The 27239-nt window shown below is 50.1% G+C and overlaps 1 protein-coding gene across 2 annotated transcripts in view; it reads left to right on the top strand.

Moving 5' to 3' along the window:
* The window catches only part of LOC101663479 (tubulin-specific chaperone cofactor E-like protein), a 171084-nt gene that overhangs the window by 104608 nt on the left and 39237 nt on the right, over window positions 1-27239 (top strand). For both annotated transcript variants that reach the window (XM_045295117.1, XM_004716269.2), the window contains 4 exons: window positions 4402-4972; window positions 7753-8345; window positions 14031-14604; window positions 19973-20574. In XM_045295117.1, the coding sequence (XP_045151052.1) occupies window positions 4402-4972; window positions 7753-8345; window positions 14031-14604; window positions 19973-20574 (2340 nt within the window). The remainder of the gene's footprint in view (window positions 1-4401; window positions 4973-7752; window positions 8346-14030; window positions 14605-19972; window positions 20575-27239) is intronic.

The following is a 27239-nucleotide window of genomic DNA, read 5'->3' as shown; positions in this document are numbered from 1 at the left end:
TCCGACTCTGGGGTCAGAGCTGTGGCCACTTTAGAGGTGTCTGTAAGCACCACTTCATCTGTAGGTTGGGGGTGACAGCCTCTAAGAGGTGGAGTGCTTGGGTGTAGTCTGGACTCGGGGCTGGGAGGGCTTTGGAGCCTGACAGTGGAGACAGGCCCTGCCATCTGCAAATCATCTAAGCTCTGGACTTGGCCTCCCCATCCATAAGACTGAGGGGGATTGGTAAGGGGCTCATAAGAGAGGGCTAGGCAGGACAAGCGAGTGCACGGGGCCTGTTATAAGGCCTGGCATGGTAGCACTCAATCCACACTGGCTTCACTCCCACTCCCACCCCGCGTGTCCTTCCGTTGTAAACCCTGTGTCTCTGTGAGCCCCCTTCTCTGTCCTGACACACCCTGGGAGAGACGTTACTGCGGAGGGAAATGACCAGAAGGCAGAGAAAAGAAGGGAGCGCAGAGGTGAAGCTAATCAGCTGTTTTCTAATCAAGAATTGATCGTACTAATTAAGGAATGAAAGAAGGGTGTAGGATGGGGTTTTGGAGTCCACGTCCTTATGGAGCGTCTATATTCCGAGCTCTGTGGAGGGTAAGGGCAGTGACTATGTAATTTGCTGTTCAACTAGAAACAGGTAAGAGTGAAGGGTAGTGTATAATTGTTAACAGTTGTGTCGGGAAGAAAGGTTCCAACCGGGACATACCAACGTAAGGCAGCCCAGGTGGAAGGTGTTTGGTTGGAGTGGGGTTGGATCAGAAAAGCAGGTGGGGTCGGTGCAATACCTAGACGCCGTCTACGCTATAGCTGCTGCTTTGAGGTGCGTAAGGCATTGCTCTGGTTAGCTGACACACGGATAAGAGGAGCGGGTGCTGCATCTGGCATTTAAATTATACCAACCTGAGGCTACATTTTGCTTTCTATACCTCAGCACAGAACCATATATAATTATTGTTCAGTATTCTTGCCAGCTAGCTGACCTTCCTGAAAACCAAAACCTACTGCCGTTGAATTGATTCCAACTCACGGCCCCTCTGTAGGACAGAGTAGAACTGCCCCTGTGGGTGGCGGAGGCTCTAAAGCTCTCCGGAACTCACCTCATTTTCCCCGCAGAGTTGGCAGTGTGATTGACCTGCTGACCTGTGGTTAGCAGCCCCACTCGTGACCTACTAGACCACCAGGGCTCCAGGCTGTCCCTTTTTGCCCATGATGTTTTGGATAACTCTCGACCTAGAAGATGAAGATGAATTAATCAGCCCCTAAGGTTTTGGTTCTTATTTCAGCTCTCTGAAGAACAGTTTACCTTCCCAGCCTAGCCTTTCCATCCTTGTCCCCTCAAAGTCTTACCAATCGTTGGAAACAGACTTGCATTTGACACCTGCCATGGTGATTCGTGGGAGAGATGCTCAGACAACCTATTGGCTCACCTTCTAGACAATTCAGAAAGTCATAACAGTGGTAGCAAGTAAGATCCTTGTGCCCATATTCCAGAATCAGTCTGGATCCAGGACAGTTTGAAGTATCTGAAGGGGCTTCAAAAAGCTTGTGGGAAAACGCCATTCTTTTAAAATTCCATTTCCCACGAACTTTTTGAACCACGCTTGCACATGTTATTCAACAGTATGCCCCGCTGGGATCATTCTGAACTCGCATGCGATCGTAACCCGAGAATGTGAGTGTCTATTGGTATTAGAAAGAAAGAAAAATCCATCTTGGAGGAAGTACACCCGGAATGCGCCTTAGATGCAAGGATGTTGTGATTTTGTCTGATGTGCTGTAGACATGTTATCAGGAGAGCGGCATCATGTCCCGGAGAGGGACATCATACCTGGTCATGCAGAGGGTCAGTGAAAACGGGGAAGACGTACAAGATGAGCTGGCACCGAGTCTGAACCATGAACTCAATCAGAGGGTGGGTTGTAAGGCTAGTGCAGGCTCAGGAGGTGCTGCAGGCTGTTGTATGCAGGGTGCTGTGGGTGGGAACCTACTTGCAGGCAACTCCCCACCATGAGTAGTAGCCCTGGTGGTGGTGTGGGCTGCCCCCTGAACTGCCAACCGGAGTCAGCAGTTTGAACCCAGCTGCTCCATGGGAGAAAGATGAGACTGTCTACTCCTGTCGAAGATGAAAGCCCCCGGAAGGGGGTTGTTCTACCATGTCCTATAAGCGCTGCTATCCGTTGGAATGATTGGATGTCAGTGAGTTTGGCTTTGAGTTTGAAGCACAGCAACAGCATCGGTGCTCGGCATGCTAAGGGTGAAAAAGAAGAAAATTAGCTCCTGTATGGGCTTATCAAGCCACCTATTCCGATGAACTAAACTACCTGAGGCTCAGCCTGAATCATGAGTAAAGCAAAAGGCTTCAGGTCCTGTGGCGCTTACACTGCAGATGTGTCCCTCCCTCGTCAGCTCTCACCTCCATGTCTGGGTTGATCCCTCCGCCTCCTCTGCCCACCTGGACCTCCTGAAGCGACCACCTGTCTGCTTTCTCTGCTTCTCATCTTGCCGGTTTCCGTACACGCTCATGCTGTGTAGAACGGACGTTCTGAAATGCAAATGTGGCTATGCCATGCCCCTACTTAAAACTGTCCGGGGACTCTCCTCACAGACGAGAACTCCATGTTTTGTTTGTTTGGTGTTTAGCATGATATAAAAGGCCCTCCAAGATCTATTCCCACTCTACACCACGGGCAGGGCATTTCTGCTACAACAGAGGTCAGACTACGTTGATCCTTTGCCTTGACAATGGCCAACAAGGCCCCTGGGGTCCCTCCGACATCATCCGCTGCTGTCCTGCCCTCGCTCCCGCTGCTCCCCCCACGCGCTGCCCTTCTTGAGGCCCGGGAATGCCCAGGCACACTCCTGCCACCCCAGGAGGCCTGGCTCTCCCTGTCACTCTTCGCATCCAGCACGCACAAGACTGGCTGCCTCCTGGGCATGCCCCTTTCCCAGGGAGGCCGCCCCTCCCCATGCCATTTAATGTTAGAGACCCTCTTCCTCCACACGACCTGCTTTATTGTTCTCCAGAACCCTTATAGAATATGTTTTTTAAATTGCGGTGAAGTTGATTCCAACTCAGTGAGCCTGTGTGTGTCCAAGCAGCATTGTGCTCTCTAGCGTTTTCAAGAGCCAGGCTGTTCAAACAGTCTGCTTCTGGGTAGACTTGAACCTGCAACCTCCCAGGAATTCCATGAGCTCATTTGACTTGATGCATTTGACTTCTCTATTTCGTTTGTTACAGGTCTCTCCACTTAGAATACAAGCTCCACCAAAGGGAATTCTGTCCCTTCTTTTCATGGCCGGGCCCCAGCTCCTAGAGCAGTCGGTGCTTGGCACAGAGAAAAAGGCGAACTAAGTCTTTTTTACTGCGCTCATGTCTCCTGCTGTATCTCTTGTCACCCTTCCTTCTACAGCTCAGTAGCACCCCACCGACTATGAACATCCCTATACAGCTACTTCGAATTATCGTGCTTTGTTCCCTTGCCCTCGAATTCCCTGACAAACTGACATCCGAGTGGGGGAAAGCCCCATTTCCCTTCTTTAAAGTCCCAGGTCACACTAACCTCCTCTAAATTCTTACCTGACTGTCCCTGCTGAACATCACTTACTGGTCTGTGTCCCCCCTCCCCAATCTCCCCCCACACCCAGCAGCATCCGTCAATTCATCTGTAAAACAGCAGGTGAGAAGCACCTATTCAGATCCCTCTCCCTCAATTGACCTACACCTCATCATGGACCAACAACTCCTTGAGAGGCAGAGACAAATATTTTTAAAAAATCCTTTAGTTCTCAATACCGAAGAGAGTGCTTGGTGCCCAGTGGGTGTTCAAATATTTTTGGTGGTTGAATGAATGATGCCATGCCATCGCTCTGATGTCTAGGAAGTTGCAGAGTGAAACACACAGAAAACAAAACCAGGGCCACCACCAAGGTTAGCAGTGCTGAACAGCTGTACCCCCATTTCAGCTGGGAAGAGGGTGAGGGTGAAGGAAAGGGGCCATGGAAAATGTGTGGCTCAAGCAGGGAGGGAAGGAATGGGTTTAGAGGAATACAGAGGGAAACCCTGGATGCCTAGGCTTCCAAGAAAATACTGGAAGCTAGCCCTGGAGCCATCCGGGAAGGGTTGACAAACACGTGGTCCCAGAGAACTCTCTGGGCTGTGCTGACCGATGGTGGCCCTAGAAATAAAGTCCACCATGGCTCTAGTGCATAGCGTTCCGGTGGCCCCTGCAACTGATCTCTAGGGCTCTCCCCCGAGCCTTGGCCTTGCTAGGAGACTGTCCACTGGCGTGGGCATTTGGGGGGCTGGTCTCTCTGCAGTGTTGTTTTGCTTTGCCCCCTCTCCTGACCTCTGCTGGAAACCATTGCCCTGGAGCCTGCTCACCTGCCTTTCACTGTTACTATTGTTGGCAGGTTAATGACCTAGTGACTTCTTTGCCCGTCACCTTAGAGCTGGGGGCGGTGAAAATCTACCAGAGTGGCATGTCTACTGCCGTGGAAACGGATTTTGGGCTCTTGGTGACGTTTGATGGCCAGCACTATGCCTCCATTTCCATCCCAGGAGCCTATATAAACTCCACTTGTGGGCTCTGTGGGAACTACAACAAAAACCCGCTGGATGACTTCTTGCGCCCCGACGGCAGGCCGGCCATGTCTGTGCTGGACCTGGGAGAGAGCTGGCGGGTCTACCACCCGGACTGGAAGTGTGACTCTGGCTGTGTGGACAACTGCACCCAGTGTGACGCTGCCACCGAGGCCCTCTATTTTGGCTCCGACTACTGCGGCTTCCTCAACAAGACGGACGGCCCCCTGTGGGAGTGTGGCACCGTGGTGGACCCCACGGCCTTCATCCACAGCTGTGTGTATGACCTGTGCAGCGTGCGGGACAATGGCACGCTCCTTTGCCAAGCCATCCAGGCCTACGCATTGGTGTGCCAAGCCCTCGGCATTCCCATTGGAGACTGGCGGATCCAGACTGGGTGTGGTAAGCTGGTGCCCCACCCCAACAAAGGGCCTTGCTTGTGCGGGGCTGGGGGTGGGGGGTGGGGTGGGCAGGACCAGGGTTCCGTGTTCTTCAGAAATGCCCTTGCTAGGACACATTGGCCAAGAGTGAGGCCAAGCTTGAAACAGGAACTGAGAGAGAGGATCGTACTTTTTACCCCACCCAAGATCATAGCCAGATTCCCCTAAGATCATAGCAGATTCCCTTAAGTGGTATGGACACAGGAATGCTTGGCAGGGGCAGGCCCTGTGGCAGGGGATGGAAGGCATGGCCGTCCCGAAGCTGAGAGAGGAGCGGGGTCTGGGGGTGGCTACCTTTGCGGCTGCTAAGTCCCTGCAGAAGCCGGCCTGGGGGATCACCACCAGCCTGTGGGAAAATACTTCACCTCCCAATGGGAGCCTGCAACATCTATTCTTTAAGAGTCTTCCTCTGCACCCCCCACCCCCCTCCTCCCACCAACTCTTAGGAACTTTCAAGTCTGTTCCCTTGTGGGAGCATTCTGCTGGCCTGACCCTGGAAGAAGAAAGATCTACATGCAAACCCACCACCATCAAGTTGATTCTGTTAGTGACCCTATAGGACAGAGAAGAACTCCTCTTAGGGTTTCCTAGGCTGTCAATCTTTATAGGAGCAGCAAGTTTTATCTTACTCCTGTGGTGTCCAGTGGATTTGAACTGCGGACCTTGGATCTAGTAGCTGAGTCTTTAGAACCCACCATGGCCCCAGGACCTCTGAGGTGTACCGTGGTTAGGAAAAGCCTCAACAGGACAGTGAAAACCCACTTTCTTTTGAATTACACTTCTAGATAAATGCTTTTTATATAATTGAGGTGTCTTAGCTTTAAAAAAATTTTTTTTCCTTCTGCCTCATTTAAATCTTTTTCTAGCAATGGAAACTTTTAAAAAGAGCATGTAACCAATAGCTTCCTTAAACTTTGCTCCCTTCCTGGTCATTGGTTTTTTTTCCATCTGAGTGAACAGAAAATGATTCCAGGCACATGAGAACATTATGCAGATGAGAAGATAGAAAGATTTCTTTAAGTTCCAAGGCCAGAGGACAGATTTTCTTCCTATCAGTAGGAGTCGGTGTGATGCATAAATCATCATGTATCAGATTTATGCTAATTCTCAGCTTATTGGTCGAACTATAAGGAAGCATGCATTTTTCTTGCTGGGTGACTGACAACATCCGTATTCTGCCCAGAGCATCCCCATCCCTGGGCCTGATAGAACCTGGCTTCCTTTTAATCCTTAGACAATACACCAGCATGCACAAAGCTTAACTACATTTTAAATCTATAATCTCTCTATTTTTTTCTCTTGGCATCCCTTTCCAATTTTCCACATTTTGTCCCACCTTAGCCTTTTCTCCCCACCCCGACCCCCTTTCCTGTGATGCTTGTTTCCGTAGGACAAATTTTATTTATTCTGAAAGTTAGCTTGCCATTTAGGCCTTTGAGCCCCTGCAGTTCCATTCAACCATGGATTGGAACATTTATGTGGGCTTGGCTGTTCTTAAACTCAGAACCAAGGGTTTCTCAGGCCGGAGGACAGCTAGCTCAGACCCCACCTCCCGGGGCAATTGGCACGCACTTTGTTTCAGATAGCGAAGGCATATTCTTATTTTATATCCCAGGGATTTCATTCCCAGTCTTCCTTGGCCCAACACCCCTGCCCCACGCCCACCCCCCAAAATTCCACTGCCTTCAAGTTGATTCCAACTCATAGCAATCGCCTGGGGCCGAGCAGAACTGGCCCGCTGCTATGGGAGCACACTGCCTCGTCTTTGTCCCGAGCAGCTCTTGGTGGGTTTCAACCGCAGACCTTCGCTTAGTAGCCAAGCATGTTCACCACTGTGCCGCAGGGCTTCTCTGCCTAGGGCACCCTTAGGTAGGTGATACACCTCCTTGCTAGACATTTCAGGTTTTGTAATTTCTGCTCTTACAATGGAAATGTCCACTTGTCCCCAAAGCTGCTTTCTTTCCTGCCCTTCCCCGCCCCTCCTCCAGCCCCCTCCCTTCCCAGAAAGGCCCAGGCTCTTTAAAAGCAGATCAACCGATTATGTCCATCAGTTTTAAGTTTTTAAAATATCCTGATAGTTGTAGACTGCCCAACAAGGACTCTCACTCATAATCAGTCTAGTCTTTTTAGGATGGCAACTGTAAGGGCGATATCAACCTATATCGGGTTCCCAAATTTATTTGGCTTACCACTCCCTTAAAAAAAAACAAAGATTCAGCGCCCCCCACCCATCCCTCCCCCTGCCCAATGACAAACGTTTGTCCGACAGCCCATAATCCAGGATACAATGTAGGGATCTGCTTAGGCGTTTGCCCCCTGGGGGGGCGGTGATGACGCGTGGACTGCAGGCCTTCAAGCCCGCAGTTCGAAGCTCAGAGGGGGAGAGGAGACTAGAGGGACAGGCTCGGAAACCCACGGGGGCAGGCCCACCGCGTGGCTGTGATGAGTTTTGTTCGCTCGTGTTTTCCTGGACCGTCCCTGCGCCCCCATCGCCCACTCTGGGAACTGCGGGGCTAGGCTCTGATGGAGGAACCAGTCTCACGTTGGTCGCTGCTCCGGCTCCATAGTTTGCTGGGAGGTGGAGCTCATTCCCTAGGCGCATCGACACCCCTCCTACCTGAGCGGGGGGGCTCGTTGCCCTCCCGACCCAGGAGAAGGGCCATTTTCCAGCCAGCCCTCTGCACGCGACAGCAGGCGGGCCCTCACGTGTCACCGTGCTCTCTCCCTCCCCGCGCCCGCCAGCGTCCACGGTGCAGTGCCCGAGCTCCAGCCACTACTCGGTGTGCACCAGCAGCTGCCCGGACACCTGCTCCGACCTGACGGCCTCGCAGCGCTGCCCCAGCCCGTGCACCGAGGGCTGCCAGTGCGACGACGGCTTCGTCCTCAGCACCAGCCAGTGCGTCCCCCTGCACAAGTGTGGCTGCGACTTCGACGGCCACTACTACACCATGGGCGAGTTCTTCTGGGCCACGGCCAACTGCACGGTGCAGTGCCTGTGCGAGGAGGGCGGCGACGTGTACTGCTTCAACAAGACGTGCCGCAGCGGCGAGGTGTGCGCCGTGGAGGATGGCTACCAGGGCTGCTTCCCCAAGCGGGAGACCGTGTGTCTCCTCAACCAGGTCCAGGTGCTGCACACCTTCGACGGCGCCGCCTACGCCTTCCCGCAGGAGTTCTCCTACACGCTCCTGAAGACCTGCCCCGAGCGGCCCGACGCCTTGGAAATCGACATCAACAAGAGGAAGCCCGACGCCGGGCCCACCTGGCTCCGCGGCCTGCGGATCCTCGTGGTGGACCAGGAGGTCAAGATCGGTGGCGTCGGGGCAATGGAGGTCAAGGTAAGATTCCTTGTTCCTGGATGACTCGCGACAAGTGGATGGGCTTCGCTTGCTCTCTCCAGTTTGCCTTAAAGCCTTTGACCGGGAGTGGATTCCAGGAAGGGGCTCAAAGCACCCAATACGAGGCTGTCAGGTGGAGAAATGGAGCGAAGCTGGAATCTGTCCAAGGAGATGGCCAGGGCAGGTCTTCGTCTGCAGAAGAGCAAGTGGTTCTAGCGCATTCACTTTTCCCATGAGCGGACAGAGGTGCCGAGCGGTTATGTCGCGCCCACAGGGCTGCACAACTGTACACTAGAATTCGAGACCAGGCAGGCTGACTCCACAGTGTGTGGTGCCCACTGACCACTTAAGCTGGATGAGGGCCTTCGCAAAGTCCCAGGAAAATGGAATGAAAAGATCATAGATTTTCCCACAAACCTTTTAAAGCCCTCTTCTGTATTGTATATATAGAGCTCACTGCCATTGCGTCCCTGCCGATGCAAAGGGACCCTTTAAGACAGAATAGAATGTTCCCTGTGAATTTCTGAGACTCTAACTCTCAAGCTTTTTTTATTTAAAGATCATTTTATTGGGGGCTCTTACAGCTCTTATAACAATCCATACATCAGTGGTATCAAGCATATTTGTACATATGTTGCCATCATTATTTTCTAAACATTTACTTTATATTGAGCAGTTATGTCAGCTCCTTTTTTCCCCTCCTTCCCCACCCTCATGACCACTTGATAACTTCTAAATTGTTATTATTTTCATATCTTACACTGACTGCTGCCTTTCTCCCCCATGGTTTCTGTTGTTCATCCTCCTGGGGTGTGTGTGTGTGCTTATGTGTTGATCTTTGTGATCAGTTCCCTCTTCTTTCCCCCCTCTCCCCATCTTCCCCCTGCCCTCCTGGTATTACTACTCCCATTCCTCTTCTTGGATTCTGTGTGTCCTGAGCACTTATCTCTTATCTGTACCTTGTGCATGCTCTGGTCTAGCCCACAGTGAAAGACAGGACTGGGGTCATGATACTGGGAGGTGAGGAAGCCTCAAGGAACCAGAAGAATATTGTGTGTTTCATGGTGCTTTAATGCGCCCTGGTTGACTCATCCCTTCCTTGTGAACGTTCTGTAAGGGAATGTCCCATTGTCTACAAATGAGTTTGGGGTCTCTGCTCCAACCCTCTTCGTTCTCAACAATATGGTTTTTTGTTTGTTTGTTTGGGGTCTTCTGATGCCTATTACCTAATCCCGTCAACACCTCATGATCACAGGCTGGTGTGCTTCTTCCTAGTGGGCTTGTGGATTCTCTGCTAGATGGCCACTTGTTTAACTTCAAGCTTTTTTTTTTTCTCAATGCAATCAAGTTTATTCTGGCTCCTAGCACAGGGTAGAATTGCCCCTGGGGGGTTCTGAGACTGTTTTGGGAATAGAAAGTCTCTTTCTTCTGAAGAGCTGCTGGCGGTTTTGAACTGTTCATCTGGTAACCACCAAACAGCCCAACACATAACCACTATGCCACCAGGGGTCCTTTTGATGGGCAACATTGGCAAAATGATGCAGTCGGTCACATTGCCGGTCCTAATCTTTGATTCACTTTTGGAATCCCAGCATTATCCCCAGTTCCTCGTGTGGCCTGGCCGAAGTGCTTCCATTTCTTTGGGTCACAGTTTCCTCCTCCGCATCTCCGGGACAGCCATGATCTCAGCAGCCAGGTCTGCACAGAGAGCAGAGGAGGAGAGAATATATTTCCAATCATGGCATATTTACACTTTCAGGGATGTTCAAGCCCCCTGATTACATCATAACGGGAAGGGATTGTACAGTTGGCATACATCAATCGAAGGGGGACAAGCTCAACTTCAAGCCTTTAAGAGCCCAGATGCTATATCTTTTGATAGCCAGGCATCATCCTCTTTCTTCATCACATTTTGTCTTCAGTGATCTTACCAGGAGGGTCAGAATCACAGAATGCCAGCTTGTTAAAACAAAGTGTCCTTGCGTAGAGGCAGGGCTTGAGCAGAGGCCCAAAGACTGTTTTCAGGAGTCGAAAGCCTTGTCTTTCTCCCACAGACCTGCTAGTGGTTTTGAACTTTGGGCCTTGTGGATCACAGCCCAATGCTTAACCACTAGGGCTTCTCCTATGTATATAGTCCCAGTGGTATATACACATTGAGCAGCTAACCAGAGAGTCAGCAGTTGAAAACCACCAGCCACTCCATGGGAGAAAGAGGAAGCTTTCTACTCCCATAAAGAGTTACAGCCTCAGAAACCCATAGGGACAATTCTGCTTGGTCCTATAGGGTCACTATGAGTTGGAATTGACTTGATGGCAGATATTGATCTATCTATCTATCTATCTATCTATCTATCTATCTATCTATCTATCAATCAATCAATCAATCAATCAATCAATCTATCCATCTACTATCCTACCCACAAATGGAAACATGTCAGGTGCTATAAGAGGCTTCTGCCACAATGCCATCTGCTCCTCTGATGTGGTCTAAAATACCCATTACTGGGCATCCCAACTCATAGACAATCGGTGATAGACAGAATCTCAGAAATTGCCTAGTGCAACTCCTTATTTTATATGAAGCTCTCAAAGGGCCAGATGAGGTGACGCTGGGGAGTAAAGGAGCTGGGGTGGGGTGGGAAGGGTTCCTCTCCCAGTCAAACATGCATTCCATCATATCACATACATTCTGACTTGTTGTTGTTGTTAGGTGTCATGAGGCCCTTCCCACTCATAGCGACCCTACCTGTGTACAACAGAATGAATCACTGCCCGCTCCTGCAGCACCCTCATGATTGTTCTGGTGTTTAAGCCTATTGTTGCAGCCACTGGGTGAATGTGTCCAGTGGCGGATCTTCCTCTCTCTCGCTGCCCCTCTACTTTACCAGGCATGCTGTCCTTCTCCCCAGCACTGGTCTCTCCTGACAACATATCGGACGTGCAGGAGACAAAGTCACCGTCCTTGTTCTAAAGTACAGCATTCTGGCTGTACTGTTTCCAAGACAGATTTGCTTGTTCTCTTGGCAGTCCATGCTGCTTTCAATATTCTTCGCCAGCCCCGTATTTCAAACACATTGATTCTGCTTCGGTCTTCCTTATACAATACCCAATTTTCGCATGCGGTTGAGGCAATCGAAAATTCCATGTCTTCAGTCAAGTACACCTTCATCCTCAGAATAACCTCCTGGTTTTCAATATAAAGGGGTCATGTGCACAGGAGCAAACTAAGAGGGAAGGAGAGTGAGTGGAATACATCCTGTCCCACCAAACCCTGAGGCGATATTCCTGCTCAGAGCAGCTAGTACCCTGAGAGACCATAGGGCTGGTCCCACCATGAGATATGACACCCCTCACTGACTCCCCATAGCACTATGGGGGACAGCACTGGAGGCACAGTGAGGGAATTGTGCCTGATCTGACCCCACCACACTGGGGCGAAACACTAAGGGTGTGCAACAGAACAGCTAGGGGAGCAAAGCGATGAAGTCCCTGGGGAATACCAAAAATAGACTGTGGGGACAGAGTGTGGCACCCCATCAGACTCAACTTAAAAACATTCCAAAAAGTAAAAAAAAAAAAAAAAGTATAGGCTTTTCCTTTTTTGACAATGGTTTTCTTGTTTCTGTTTTGTCTTCCTTTGTTGTCGTGTTTGGCTTTGTCTTGTTTTTGCACTTATTTTGTCTCTGAAAGTCTATCTAGATCAGACAGGCAGGATAAACAAGTTGGAGGAGAAAACAATGGGACCGACGGTTCCTGGGGGACACGGGAGAGGGGGAGGTGGGAGAAAGGAAGGGGGGTGCCAACCAATCCAGGGAACAACAAGTAGGATGCCTGTTGGGGCTTAATGAAGGGCAATGTAACCTTGAGGAATTACTGAAATCTGAATGATGGCCAAACATGATGGTGGGACAAGAAGAAAGTAAAAGGAAATAGAGGAAAGAACTAGGAGGCAAAGAACATTCATAGAGGTTTAAATACAGGCATGCACATATGTAAATATATTTATATATGCTGATAGGAAAGTAGATCTATGTACATATAGTTATATGTTAAGTATTAAGGTAACAGATGGACATTGGGCCTCAACTCAAGTACTCCCTCAGCGCAAGAACACTTTGTTATAATAACCCGACACTCTGTGGTGCTCACCTTCCTGACACGATTGCTGAAGACAAAGCAGGTGCATAAACAAATGTGATGAAGAAAGCTGATGGTGCCCGGCTATTAAAAGATATAGCGTCTGGGGCCTTAAAGGCTTGAAGATAAACAAGCGGCCATCTAGCTCAGAAGCAACAAAGCTGACATGGAAGAAGCACACCAGCCTGTGTGATCACGAGATGTCGAAGGGATCAGGGATCAGGCATCAAAGACCCAGAACAAAAAATCATATCAATGTGAATGAGGGGGAGTGCAGCATGGAGACCCAAAGCCCATCTGCAGGCAATTGGACATCCTCTTACAGAAGGGTCTCGGTGGAGACGAGCCTGTCAGGGTGTGGTATAGGACGGATGACACATATAACTTTCTTCTAGTTCTTTAATGCCCCCCCACTATCATTCATGGCATCCCCACATGACCTCTATTCTACCCTAAATATCTGACTAGACAAAAGCATGTACAGAGCTACAGGTAAGAGCTTGAAACACAGGGAATCCAGGACAGATAAACCCCTGAGGACCAATAAAGAGAGTATTGATACCAGGAGAGTAAGGGGAATGTGTGGGAAGAAAAGGGAAACAATCACAATGATCTACATATAACCCTCTCCCAGGGGGATGGACACTAGAAAACTGGGTAAAGGGAGACAGCAGTTAGTGTGAGACATGGGGGGGCGGGGGGTGGATTATAAATTATCAAGGGTTCATGACCGTGGGAGGGTGGGAGACAGGGAAAATGAGGAGCTGATACCAAGGACTCAGGTAGAAAGAAAATGCTTTGAAAATGATGGTGGCAACATATGTACAAATGTGCTTGACATGATGGATGGATGTATAGATGGTGATAAGAGCTGTAAGATTTTTTTTTTTAAGAGGTCGTGTGCAGCAGTTACCCAATGCAATGTGCCATTTGATCTCTCGATTGTTGCTTCCATGATTGTTGATGGTGGAGCCAAGCAAGATGAACCTAGAAAACAAAACCCACAGGTGTGTGAGGAAAACCATAAAGCACACACCCACCGATGGAAAGGGCTTGGCTCTGGTTCCCACGGGCATGGCAGAGACACTCTATGGAAAGAACAGTGGTGGGAGGGAGAGAGATGGCTAGCTGGAGAATCAAACACTCACTGCATGCATTCTGGGGCGGGGGCAAGGGGAAAAACCAGAAAGGTGGGGAAGGTGGGCCTAGTCTGCGAAAGGTCCCCAAACAAAGGTCCCAGGCAGCAGGGAAAAGCCACAGATCGAAGACGATTTTTCCCACGCTTCAGTTTTGTGTGGGCTCACTTTGGGTCTCGCACACATAAACAGACAGCAGATGTGTTGACACGAGGCCGTTGGTCAGAGAGAAACAAAGATGCCACCCGGGTATGGCTGGTGTTCATCTGTGAAGCTTGTATAGACCTTCATCAGCTTCTTGCCATTTCTGCATGGGATAGCCCGGGATCAGAGCCAGCTCTGTCCCCTGCTGCCTGGGGTGTGCGCGTCCTCTCTGTGTATCTGCACTCATCACAGTGATTTGGCTTTGCAGTTGAATGGTCAAGAAGTGGAATTGCCCTTTTTCCATCCCTCCGGGAAGCTGGAAATTTATCGAAACAAAAACAGTACCACGGTGGAATCCAAGGGTATTGTGACTGTGCAGTACGTAGACACAGGCCTCTTGTACATCCGGCTGTCCACTGCCTACTTCAATTGCACCGGGGGGCTGTGCGGCTTCTTCAATGCAAACGCCAGTGACGAGTTCTGCCTCCCCAACGGCAAGTGCACGGACAACCTGGCGGTATTTCTGGAAAGCTGGACCACCTTTGAGGAGATCTGCAATGGAGAGTGTGGGGACCTGCTGAAGGCTTGCAACAATGACTCGGAGCTGCTCAAGTTTTATCGGAGCCGCTCCAGGTGCGGCATCATCAACGACCCCTCCAACAGCTCCTTTCTAGAGTGCCACGGTGTCGTCAATGTCACCGCCTACTACCGCACCTGCCTCTACCGCCTGTGCCAGAGTGGGGGCAACGAGTCTGAATTGTGTGACTCCGTGGCTCGCTATGCCAGCGCCTGCAAGAATGCGGACGTGGACGTGGGCCCCTGGAGAACCTATGACTTCTGCCGTAAGTTGGGTCACGTGCCTCTGTGGGGATGGCCAGGGAGGGGGTAGGACCATGGATTTTCTTCCTCAGGGCTGCCTTTCCTGCGGGACTGAGCTCCAGGACAATCTACTGACTGCGTACCTTTCCCAGGCTTCGGTGTCTTCCAGAAGACCCACCCCCAAACCGGATCATGTCTTACCTTTATTTTTATTTTGCGATTTCACTGTGTCCCCTTTCGGTAGAACAATTAGCCATCGTATTGACTTGTGGTTTATCTAGCATAGGGGAGAGCAGCCCTTTCCATGTCAAAGGAGTAGGGTGGCCAGCCCCCAAGAATGGATGGAGCTCTTTATGGGGGCTCCCTTCAGGCGTTCTCCTTGGTGAAGGGTGCTAGATCAGTCACGGCGCTTCCACTGTCTGCCAGTTAGCACCACTCCCTGGGGCAAACCTGGCAGAGGCTGTTAACAGAGCCCCGTGTTGCTAGGTTTGGGATTTCCATTTCGCCCCACGGTTTCTGACCCCTCAACCAGGCCGTGGGGCTAGTGACCAGTCATCGCTTAAAGGATTGACACCCTTGATTAGCAGGGAGCTTACTGGGAGGAGGAGTTTGGAGGTCAAAAGAAGGGCCCTGGCGGAGTGGGTGGACTTGTGCCTGCATCCCAGCCAAATCCTCTCCTACCAAAAGGTGGGGCCACTACTACCGCCATGCAGAGTCCCAGCTCCACACCTGCTCATCTGCCGTCGGTTTCATTTACCTGCTTATGTTTGCTTTGTAACGTCTCTCATTTGAAATGCTTCAATGTTCTAGAAGCGTTTCAAGCACACCTGTATACCCTTCACTCTGATGAACCCATTGTTAGCATTCCCACCGTTGGTGTAATCACCGGTTGCGGCTTCTGTCTCTCTGTGTCTCTCTCTGGGTTTGTCTCTGCCTCTGTAAACACTTATCCCACAAGTTCCCAAGCTCATGTGGCCTACCGTCTGTCCCCCTTTCAGACAACAGAGTGCTCAGCATCCCAGCCCCGCTCCTGACAACTTGAACGTTTGTACTCCAATCCAGGGGAAAGGATAGCCCCTCGCCCACTGCCCCTAGGGAGAAAGGCCGCCCACTTTGGGAAACACTGGTGTATATACACAGAGAGACATGTATGTGAACCATAAGTTGTAGAAATCCTGTCCCTATACCCCTAAATATTTCAGGGTGTATGTCTTCAGAATAAGGATATTCTCTTACATAACCATAGTAGAGCGATCTCCCTTAGGAAATTTAACATCGATACATGAAGTTAACATCCATATTCTAATTTTTTTCAATTGACTCAGTAATGCCCTTTATTTTATATACATACCTATACATATGTATATGTATTCCATGATCTTTACTTCCATTTGTCCGTGAATTTTTGAAACTTCTTTGTATATGTGTACATATTCCTGGTATATGTGTATATATAGTTTGGGGGTTTTTTTAACCGCAGTATCAGATTGGGATCACATGTTGCTTTGTCATGTCTCGTTAGTTTCCTGAATTCTGAAACAGCTCCTTCACGCTATGTTTTATGACTTTGACATTTTGGAAGAATACAGCCTGCCCCCGGCCCCGCTGCTTGTGAACTGTCAGACAACTTCTTGCTTACTGTAGGCTCACAGTGTGCCGTGATTAGAATCAGGTCGTGCATCCCCTGTCAGTATCCTGTCTCAGGATGTGCTTGGTCTCATGTGTCCTGTCCTGGTCAGGGATTATTGATTATGTCCACTCTTTAGTCACTATTTTTCCTTACAATCAATAAACAGCCTGTGGAGGAAATGCGCAAATGTCTTGCGCCTCATCCAAATTACCCCCTTCTTACGTTTAGAGCGCATTGCTGACTTTTGCCTGGGTCAACCTTTACCATGATGTGTGTAAAGCGCTGATTTCTGAATAATGGTCTCTCCATTTTACCAGTTAGCAGTTGCCATTCTACTGTCAGCAAGAGTCTCTCCCTCCCACTCTCTCTCCCTCTCCCACTCTCTCTCCCTCTCCCTCTCCGTCTCCCCACCCCCCTTTCCCTTCCTCCATCTATCATCTGCCCGATTTTTCTCATGATTCTAACTGCATTTGTTAGTTATGTTGATGTTGGGGAGGTCTCTGTAAGCAGACGTGTCTGCCTTTGTCATGCTTCTGCCATTTGGGAGCCCTTAGACTTTCTGGAAACGAGATGCTCCACACTCATGGCCTAGCCTCCCTGCCCCAGACTAGAACCAGCCACTTCTCCCAAGAGCTCTGGTTCTTTTTGGTGAGGAAGGTTATTAGAAAACAAGGCTTGGGTGAGGTGTGCTCATTGATGTGAGAGTGATTTTGCTTTGCTTCTAGGATGTTCCGGCAGACATAGCTAAGACACACACACAGACATGCACACACACACACATTTGTCTTCCATTGCTTTGATTAGTTTTCATTTACTTTATACAAATGTTTAATTGTCTTTATTTGGGAGGGCAGTCTTAGGTTTCTAGAACGTTTGTGGAGAAAGTATTGAGTGTCCACCTACCCCCTCTTCCTGCAGACAGTTCTCCTGTTAGGACAACCTTGTTATAATTGAAGAACCAATTTTCAGACGGCGGAATTCACTAAAGCCTGTGGTCTACATTAGGGACTTTGACAGATACGTGGTGCCATGTGGCCACCATCACAGTGGCACTCACAATAGGTTCCCTGCCCTAACCATTCCACTATTTAGACACCCTGGCTTCTGAACTTGAGACTCAGAGAAGCACGTGGAGAGTAGGCCATGGTCAGCTCAGAGAGGGTGGTTATATCCCTGGCAAGCCTTAACCATCTCATGGCGTAACCCACCCACTGCTGGTGAGTTGATTCTGGCTCACAGTGACCCAACAGCACAGAGTGGAACTGCTTCTTACGGTTTCCAAGAGTGTCAGTCTTTATGGGAGAAGAGAGCCTCATCTTTCTCCCACGGAGTGGCTGATGGGTTTGAACCCCCAGCCTTGTGGTTAGCTGCACAACTCTTATCCCACTTTTCCACCAGAGCTCCTTGGTGAAGGACTAATAGCAGATGCTGTTCATCCTAAAGCTGGAATTCTGGGAGGACACGGGAACTGAGAGGGTCTAAGGTTTCCCTTGTTCACTACTTCTGGTGGAGCCTGCTCATACATTTCCAAAGCCTTCTTTTAAACCATCTCCCAGAATCCTCTTTTGTCCTATCACCAGCTTGTCGAGCATGATTTCTGTCCCTGCTCACACACTCAGCTTTCTGGATGTCTTTAAATCTCGGCGGGGATTGCCAAGTCTCCCTGGAGCAGGCCAGGGCAGCGTCATCCTTCTTGACCATTAACCTAACCAGCCCGGAGGGACTCTAGGTTGTTTTGTACTATGGTGGCACAGTTTGGTGGCACTGTGCATGGCAAGCACAGGCCCTCACTCTCGGTGCCCAGTGACCACAGAGAAGACTCTCTCACCATCCCTCAGCCAGGCTAGCAGAGCTGCTGGGAGCGCTTGCCATTAGAGAGAGGCTGGACAGAAGCACCCACAGGAAGCATGGACTCGCAGGCAGAGGGCCAGGGCTCCCGCTTGAGATGGCCCCAGGAGGCCTCCTGTAGACCTTCCAGATGTGAGTCTGCAAGGAAGGACTTGGAGCATGCCCACTTGGCTCATCAGTGTTCCTGTTCGAAGGGGTCTTACTGAGTGAGGACTGGTAGGGGCGGCAGCTGCCCATCAGGAAGGCCATCTTCTTTGAACTTGGAGAGAGACGACCACTGCTTCCGTGTTCGGCTATTTTTAAGCAGCCATCTCCTCTCGCTGACTGAGCCAGGCCTGCCCAATTAAGTAATAGTGCAGAGGCATTCCAGCGGATGGGGGAAGTTTTATTACTGCGCGTCTGAATGTTCCAGACTTTCAGACACACTCAGGCAACACAGTCAGTCATAAAGCAGGTGCCATTTAAATAAGTCATGTTATTTGCTATCACCATAAACCTTCAGTCAGTGCTCTCACATTCATAATTTAGAGAGAAATGAGAAAATCCCACTACACCGATCTATTTAATTAGTGCCGAACTAGCCTTCAACTCCAAAGCCGGTTGGTGCTGTTGTCAATGTGGAAGGGTAGTGGGGAGTAGAGACAGTTCTTCAGCCTAGAGAGAACACACACACACACACACACACATTTGCTTTTAGTACACAGTGCAGAACTATTGAGTTGATACTTGTGAGCAGAACTATAATTGTCCTGCGATTTATTTCTGTGTAGTGCCCTCATGTCCGTGGGTTGTAAAACACTATTAAGGCATGATAGTATAAGAGCCAAACAAACATTTAAAAGGCAAGATCTTACTCTCCCAGGAGACGGGGGCAGGGTGGGGTTGGGTGGGGGAGAGGGGAGGGGTCCTCCACAGTATCTCTAGATTTCACGGCTTTGTGGGTAGATTTCTTCTGGGCTTCTGGATTGTTTTCTTCTGCGCTTCTTCTGTTTGACAAAACAACCTAACAGAGAGATGGGAATGTTACCTGCAACGCCACAGTGCATGTGCTGCTGTGATGTTTGGTGGAGAGGCTTGCTCTAGCAAGAAAGGCTTCTCAGTAGATGTGCAAATTGAAATGAAATGGGGAGGGTGGGTGAGCTTTGGTTGGTGGGAGGGGATTTTAGGCAGGGAAAAAATTGTGGGTGGGAGTGGACCTGGTACAGAGGGTGAGGAGACGACAGAGATGCCCCAGAGGACACCAGGAGGAGAGAACTGAAAGGCAAGATGAGCCAATTTCTAGCCTAAAAAATTCCCTCCGTGTACTAAAGAGGCAAGAGGCATCATATTGATTAGGACTGTAGTATGGGTTCAATGCATGAGACTATGATTATTCAAAGCAACCCTTCTAGGTAAGTATTGTTCTTGTTTTGTAAAAGACGAAACTGCAGCCCAAAGATATCCTCAGATCCCTGACCCCCACCTACCTCACATGTTTTCTCCACTACAACACATGGCCTCTCCAGAAGGTCCCATCAGGAGGTTGGGGTTCAAATCCCAACTCTAGAACTTAACCTTACCCTCTGAACTTCAGTTTCTTCTTCTATAAGATAGGGATAAGAAAGTGTCCCTTACTTTGCAGGTTGTTGAAATAAAGCACACAAGGATCCTGGGGACAGCACCTGGCATTAGCATGTGGTTGGCATATCCATCTACTGGGTACTTGGGGTGCACTAAAGGAGCATGTGAATAGGGGAGTTCCTTGAATCCTTGATCACCCCAACTGAGGAGGCCAGTGGTGCTGATCACATGACATTCACCAGGCTCACTGAACTGTACAAAAAGGAGTACACACACACACACACACACACACACACACACATCTCTGATTGGTGTTCCTTTCTCACACCTGTTTTCTCCTTGATCACCCTCAGCGCTGGACTGCCCAGAGAACAGCCATTTTGAAGAATGCATGACATGTACAGAGACCTGCGAGACGCTGGCCCTGGGCCCCATTTGTGTGGACAGCTGCTCGGAGGGATGCCAGTGTGATGAGGGCTATGCCCTGCAGGGCAGCCAGTGTGTTACCAGGAGCGAATGTGGCTGCAGCTTTGAGGGGCATCAATTGGCCACCAATGAGACCTTCTGGGTGGACCTAGATTGCCAGATCTTCTGCTATTGCAATGGCACTGACAACAGCGTCCACTGTGAGAGCGTCCCCTGCAAGGATGACGAGTACTGCATGGAGGAGGGCGGCCTGTACTACTGCCAGGCCCGCACTGACGCCTCCTGCATCGTCTCCGGCTACGGGCACTATCTGACCTTTGATGGCTTCCCTTTTGACTTCCAGACCAGCTGCCCACTGATCCTGTGCACCACAGGAAGCAGGGCCAGCTCCGACACTTTCCCCAACTTCATCGTCACAGCCAAGAATGAAGACCGGGACCCATCCCTGGCCTTGTGGGTCAAGCAAGTGGATATGGTTATGTTTGGCTACAACATTGTAATCCACCGGGCCTACAAGCATACTGTGCTGGTGAGTAGTCACAGGCTGGCTCTCAAGAGTTCGTCACGGGGACAGGGGTCCAAGGGCACCTAGAGCTGAATCCAGCTAGGCCAGACTCCAAAGACCATCATGAAGGTTTGAGCAGAGAAGAGCCTGCAGATTTTCTGTCACTTAATCTTATAGGAAACTGAGGCACAGAGAGAAACACTATGTGCCCCAACCTAAGAAACCTAATTAGAAGCGGAGCCAGCGTCAGCCGTGGTGGCTTTGGTGTCGCAGCTGAGTGTGTTGCGGAGATCACAGACTGCGAGTCACCAGGCCCAGAAACCAATTCTAGCAAGGCTCCGTCTGGGAACTGTGTTAATCTGGGTAGACTAGAGAAACAAATCCATAGACACTCATATGGGTATAAGAAAGAGCTTTCTATAAAGAGTACGTGTACTTTAAGAAAGCATCCCAGCCCAGTCCAGATCAAGTCTATCAATCCAATATTAGCCCATGTGTCGGATACCAGTCTATAAATTCCTCTTCAGACTCAGGAAACACATGCAATGATGCCAAATGCCGGTGGGTAGGAAGTCTTATGGTTCCAGTGGCGTAAACATCTCAGCACTGGCAGGGGTCTCCACGTGGCTCCTCACCTCCGGGCATTAGCAGTCATTAGCGTAGCTCCATGTGTCTTGTCAGCTACAATGTCTCCCAGGGAGTGAGCTCTTTATCTCCGTAGCGCCTCCAAATAAGGTCATTAAGCTGTGATTGACAGGTAAACCCCACCCCTTCACTCTTCACACGTAAGTTTCAAATCAACAACTGATTATGTGACTACTACAGGAACCAAGCCAGCCGCTGCCCTTCCAGCCTCAGCCACTTCACGTGTAAAAGAGAACACATCCTAGCTGAGCAGGACTAGTGTCCTGTTTACCTGCTTCCCTCTTTTGATAGCAGAATTATACACACCTGTTTATGCCCCTTTTATGACGTCTCAGGGGCGGGGGGTGGGAGGAGGAGACTCCTAACCAAAAGGTTGGTGGTTTGAATCCATTCAGAGTCACAATCATAGAAAGACCTATGATCTATTTCAAAAAAAACACAGCCATTGAAAACCATGTGGATTTCTATTCTAACATACATGGCATGAACCAGAAAAGACCAATCGAGGGCAATTGGTTAGTTATGCTTTTATTATTTGGCCTTCCTCTACTTCTTTCCACCCCATAGTTGGTTGCCACAGGATCCCAGGAGTTCAAGAATCTTGCCTTCATTTGGAGCAGTTATGAGCTCTCTTACAGTCTGACCCTGACCACCCAAAGTGCATGACCTTTGTTCATGAACACTGACACAAAGTAGGGATGGGAAATTCCACAGGCTCCTTGCCATCCAACTAGACAGGATCAGCCCAGAAACTCCAATCTGTAAACCAGCAGTCTCTCGTCAGCATTTTGGATGAGTTGATTTAGGGTGTTGGCCATCCAAACAGTATTGTCCTAGCTCTGTGTCATCCTCCAAGGGAGCTCCTTTTCGACTTGTATATTCTCTTTAACACTCTGAGTGGCTATTGGAGTTACCTGGGCAACAATATTGATTTCTTTTCTTCCTTGGGATTTCTTTACACCCCATCTAAAAGATTACAGCCTAGAAAATGTGAGGGAGTATTTCCATTACAGTAGCATGGGGCCATATGAGTCAAAGCTGGACTCCATGGTAGTACCCAACAACACCAACTTTTATGACCAAGGGAACTCGCCAAGATTCTTGAACCATCTTCCCTTTGACATCTGTTGGAAAATCTGCCTTCTGAGCATCTACGGTGATACCTTCCGATGCTCATTCTAGGCTTATATGTGTATATAACAAGAACCTAAACCCCTGATTTAAGGAGCTCTGGTAGCATAGTGGGTTAGTAGCTGGGCTGCTAAGCATAAGGTTAATGGTTCAAACATACCAGCTGCTCTTCAGGAGACAAAACGAGACTTTCTGCTCCCGTAAAGATTTGCAGAGCACCCACCAGAGCAGTACAACTCTGTCCCATGTCCTATAAGGTCGTATGAGTGAGAATCGGCTCAGTGGCAGAGAGTTTTTCAAACCCCTGATTCTTTCCCTCTGTCTTCTCCCTGGAGTGTGCCCCTGTCGCCACCCTCTTCATTATGTTGTCTTTCATCGTGATGGATGCCTGACTCCCTCGGGATTAATCACTGGCTTCTTGCGGGAGGGGAGCCATACCTAATTTATCTTCATGCCGAATGCAGGTACAGTGATTTGCGCATAGTGACACTAAAAACATTTTGTCACCTGGATGAATGAGGTGGTATGATAGCCCCATTCTCCCAAGGTTCCTGTCACTTTCTTCAGTACTGGTCACTTCAGCAATCAGGGAAATGAAATGGCCACTCAGGCGAGTTAGTGGTGGCCCGGGGCTTTGCTTTGGGCCACATCTGGTTTCCAGCAGGTGTCCGGATAGGTGCAATGCCCGTCACCATCACATTCCTCTATTGCATTTGTACCATTAGTGTCCGAACAAATGACTCCGTCCTGCATTGTCCACGTGGCCTCACGCCATTTCTGTCTGTTTCTTTTTTTCTTCTCATTTGATGGATTTGTACTCTTAGATTTGCAGATTTTCTTACATTCCTTGACATGATCTCCTCAACATTTAGCACTCGTTGGCCTTTCTACCTTACAGACTTTGTTCCCTCTAAAAATTCCGTCTCTTCATAGACCTTGTCCCATGATATTAGTATGCAATAACATTTTCTGCCACGTGTGTAGATCATGTAGGTACATGGAAGTCCCAGGGGTGGTTCTGACCACCCTCAGACCACTGGGCTCTCCAGCACACTTCCTCTCCTACCACTCCCTTCCTTCTCTGCCCTTCATCCCCGCCAGTGTTGCCCCACTCTCTGCCGCCATCAGCCTCTAGTGCACTGTTTTTCAACTGTGGGTCCTGACCCCTTTGGGGGACGAATGACCCTTTCACAGGGGTCGCCCAATTTATAGCAGTAGCAAAATGACACTTAGGAAGTAGCAACAAAAATAAATTTATGGCTGAGGGGACACCACCACATGGGAAACTGTATGAAAGGGTCACCCCCTGAGGAAGGTTGAGGACCACTGATCTAGGTGGTGGGCTCATCGTCCAGGCAGGTAGCCCACTCCTGCCTCAGGAGAGGCGCCCATGGCTAGAGTCAAACTCCGTGAACCACACGAAGGGGGCAGAGGGGTGGGAGTAGCCAAGAGGGGCCGATATATGAGGTGGAGAAGCTTGCAGCGACTCTTCTTTCCAAGCCGCCCCAATGGCCTCAGGGCCCCAGCTGGGAGCAAGACATGTCACCTTCATTCAGATCCTTGACCAGAAGGCCAAGTTCGGATGCGCTGGAGGCTCTTTTCTTTGGGGGCCCGGGAGATAGATTTAGCAGTTACTTTGAAATATTAATATGCATTAGAAGATCTACTTATTCAATGATTTACATTTGTTTTTTCCCGATGATGTTATTATTAGTCACCATCTATCTCTCTCTGAGACAGAAGAATAATGACTGTTCTAATGACAGTGTGAAATGAAGTGCAGGCAGAACACAGCCCAGGGCCCCTGGTCACTGCCTGTGAGCTCAGCAGCAGAGGGTGACAAGGACATGACGCCCTGGGACAGGGTGTCTCCTGTGGCTCTGCCCTTTCTGTGTTAAGAAGCACTGCAAAGTGTGGGCCACGCACAGACCCACAAGGGAATGGAGACAAATGTGCCTTCTCCCCACCAGGCAGGATGGTGAGAGAAGAGGAGTCCCCCGTGGGGGCACTGTGGTACCCGCAACTCTGCTGTCTACCATCAAAGCTCTCCTTTCATTTTGGCTTCAGTACAGCCAAGAACCTCATGGCCTAAACCCAGGGGCAGACCTTCAGCCTCTGCGTCTTCATGGCCATCAGAGCCATGTGAAGTTTGAGCAGCCCGTCTAGTTCAACAAGCTGCACTGACTTCTACTGTGGGGAGCCCCGGGCTACAAACACCAATCAATCATGGCCTCTGTCAAGCGACCTCAGAGTGCAGTGGGAGGGACGACCGTGCTCACAGACAATGGCACTGCAATGTGAAGGGCTGCCCAGGGGTCACAGGGACCACACCAGAGGTGCTGTCTGAGCCAGTCTAGGAGGCTTCAGCAAAGGCGTCCTGGAAGAGGTGACCCAGAACTGAGCCCCAAAGTGGGGCCTGAGCCAGGCAGAGGATGAAGCAAGGGCATTCAGGAAAATGAGACAGAGGGAGCACACGAGGCTCGGGGTAGGAGGGGCCATCGCAACATGAAGTCAAAGGGCAGAGAAGTGGCTGAAGAGATCGTAGAAGTAGATAGACCTGGATGAGTTTCTGCAAGGGAAAAACAAACCTATACTAGAATTGAATCCATGAACTGCCTCTCCCCACATGCCCCTGCCTGCGTCTTCCCTTTCTGCGTGCAGGTTCTCCTGTACCTATCCAGCTCCGTTTCCATACCAACCTCTTCCTTTTGCTTTGACCTCCTCTCCCTCAGCTCCCTCTGTTCCTGCCTCTCGCAGTCACAAAGAGAACCAAGCTGGGGCTGTGGGGATGGAAGCTGATGCGTGGGACTTCAGAGACCTAGAGGACAGAGCCAGCCTCGGCAGAGGGAGGACCTTCCTTTCGCAGGACCTGCCTTTAGCAATGGCAAAATGGGCCAGCCTTTTAGCGTTAATCCAATTATGTTGCCTCCCCAAAGTATTGCTTCCTGCCTGACACCCAGTAGCGAAGAATATGGCATGTCAGGACTCTGAGAAAGAGCAGGCTAGCACATGTCTTCTGTTGCAGGTGGCACTTTCAGTGCATTAGCTGTGAGCCCTGGAGGGCAGTCAGAGTCCCCTGGGCCTTCCGTTCTCAGGAACCTGCTGCGCCTGTGGCCTGTGCTGATAGAAATGTCCATGTTGCTTGTCTCCGGGCCTCCTGGGTGAGACATGGTGCTCACCAGGGACCGTCTGGCTTCTCCGCCCCCCGCTCCCCACTCTGGACGCCTGGATGACTGGGTGTCAACATCTTCTCTTCCTCCCTTCCAGACCCGGAGAGGAAGGGTCCTCTTTGCCCCAAGGTCACTCTCCTCCTCTTCTGTCTTCTTGTTGTCACCTTGTCCTCGATAGTGCTCCAAACTGTCCCTCTGATGTGCTCATTCTGAAGCATTTTTAGAAACCTCGACCTTGATTTTCCATGAACTCTGATCCAATCTCTCTCCACTCCCTTCTCTTCAAATCTCCCTGAGAGAATTGGCCCTGCTCGCTTATCTCCTCTTTCCCATTAAACCACTGCAATCTGTTCTTTGCTCGCAACATTCCGCGGAAATCCTTCCTTTTGCGAAATGAGTTGGGGGTTGCCAGGCTTTCTGTCAAGGGAACTCTCTGCCCTGGGTGGCATTGTAGAGGCCCTGCGTATGTCTCCATCTCCATCTCTGAGATTCCCAAACCCACACTCTCTGCTCTAAGCATCGCTGAGTGGCTGAAAGTTTTTGTATTCATCATACGTTGTCCCTCTTTAGGCCTTTCCTCAGGCTGTGCCCTCTCACTGGAATTCCCTTCTTCATTCCTCTTCTTTGATTGATCCACACCAACTCGTCCTTTAAGACCGGGTGTGGGCATCATCTTCTGCAGAAATCCCTGTGCACGTATTCATCTGCTTTTCACAGGTAGACTATACTCGGTGCTGTTGAGCCCATGTTACCTCATAGCGACCCTCATAGGACAGGGGAGAACTGTCCCTAGGGGTTTCTGAGACTGGAATTCGTTACAAGAGCAGGAAGCTCTGTATTTTTCCTGCAGAGCAGCTGGTAGTTTTGAACCGCTTACCTGGCAGTCCGCAGCGCAATGTGTAACCACTACACCACCAGGGCACCTCTTTTCACAGATGGCGCCGTTCATTTCTGCTTATGAACTTGTGTCTGGCTCTGTGCTTTCTCCCAGCGTTTAGTCAGTCTCTGGTGCACAGTAGTACCAGCTTCCTGTCTACTGGACGGAGACAGTTCTGCCTAGGAGAAGGTCCATACACGAGGGGATAGTTGAGTTATGTTGAGGTTTGAAAGCTAAGTGTTGCCCAGCGGGGACAGCAGCAGGCAAGGGCATCCTTTCTGTTCAAGAGGGAGATTCTGAGGAACCGGAAGGAGACAGTGAGGACAGGGGATTAGAGGTTAGTATGGGATCAAGGAGGGGAGCAGCTCCAGCTGTGGCCACTGGAAGCTCAGGAGTGTGGATTATTCCACAGAGTTGGTCCCACACTTGGCAAAGGGGTTTTTCCCAGGCGTCAGTCAGTCAGTGGCTGGCGGCTTCCCTCGGTTGGATTAGGGTGGGGGCCGTAGTCTCTTGGACAAGGTGACTTCCATTGGGCAATTCCAGGACCCCTGGGGTCTAGTGGTAACGTGTGGGCTGCTAAAGCCAGAGGGCAGGATTTGAAAGGGCCAGCTGCTCTGAGGGAGAAAGAGGGTGCTTTCTACTCCTGGGGAGCTACAGTCTGAAAGTTACTGGGCCAGTTGGACCCTGTCCCATGGAGGGTTGTTAGGCGTGAACATTGATTCGATGGCAGTGAGTTTGGCTTGGGGTTCAGGGATGAGTTATCCTCATCCTCCTCCTCTTCATCTTTATTATTGGCTACACATAAGAGGTCTTGGGCAAGACAGCCAGAGCATCCACCACGTGTGCAAAGAGGACAGCCTTGGAAA

This window comes from Echinops telfairi, unplaced genomic scaffold (assembly GCF_000313985.2).
Source record: "Echinops telfairi isolate 266 unplaced genomic scaffold, ASM31398v2 ScPeMD7_5167;HRSCAF=5991, whole genome shotgun sequence".
Classification (NCBI taxonomy): domain Eukaryota; kingdom Metazoa; phylum Chordata; class Mammalia; order Afrosoricida; family Tenrecidae; genus Echinops; species Echinops telfairi.
Note: the sequence above shows the minus strand (reverse complement) of the source record. Positions and strands in the feature narration are given on the sequence as shown.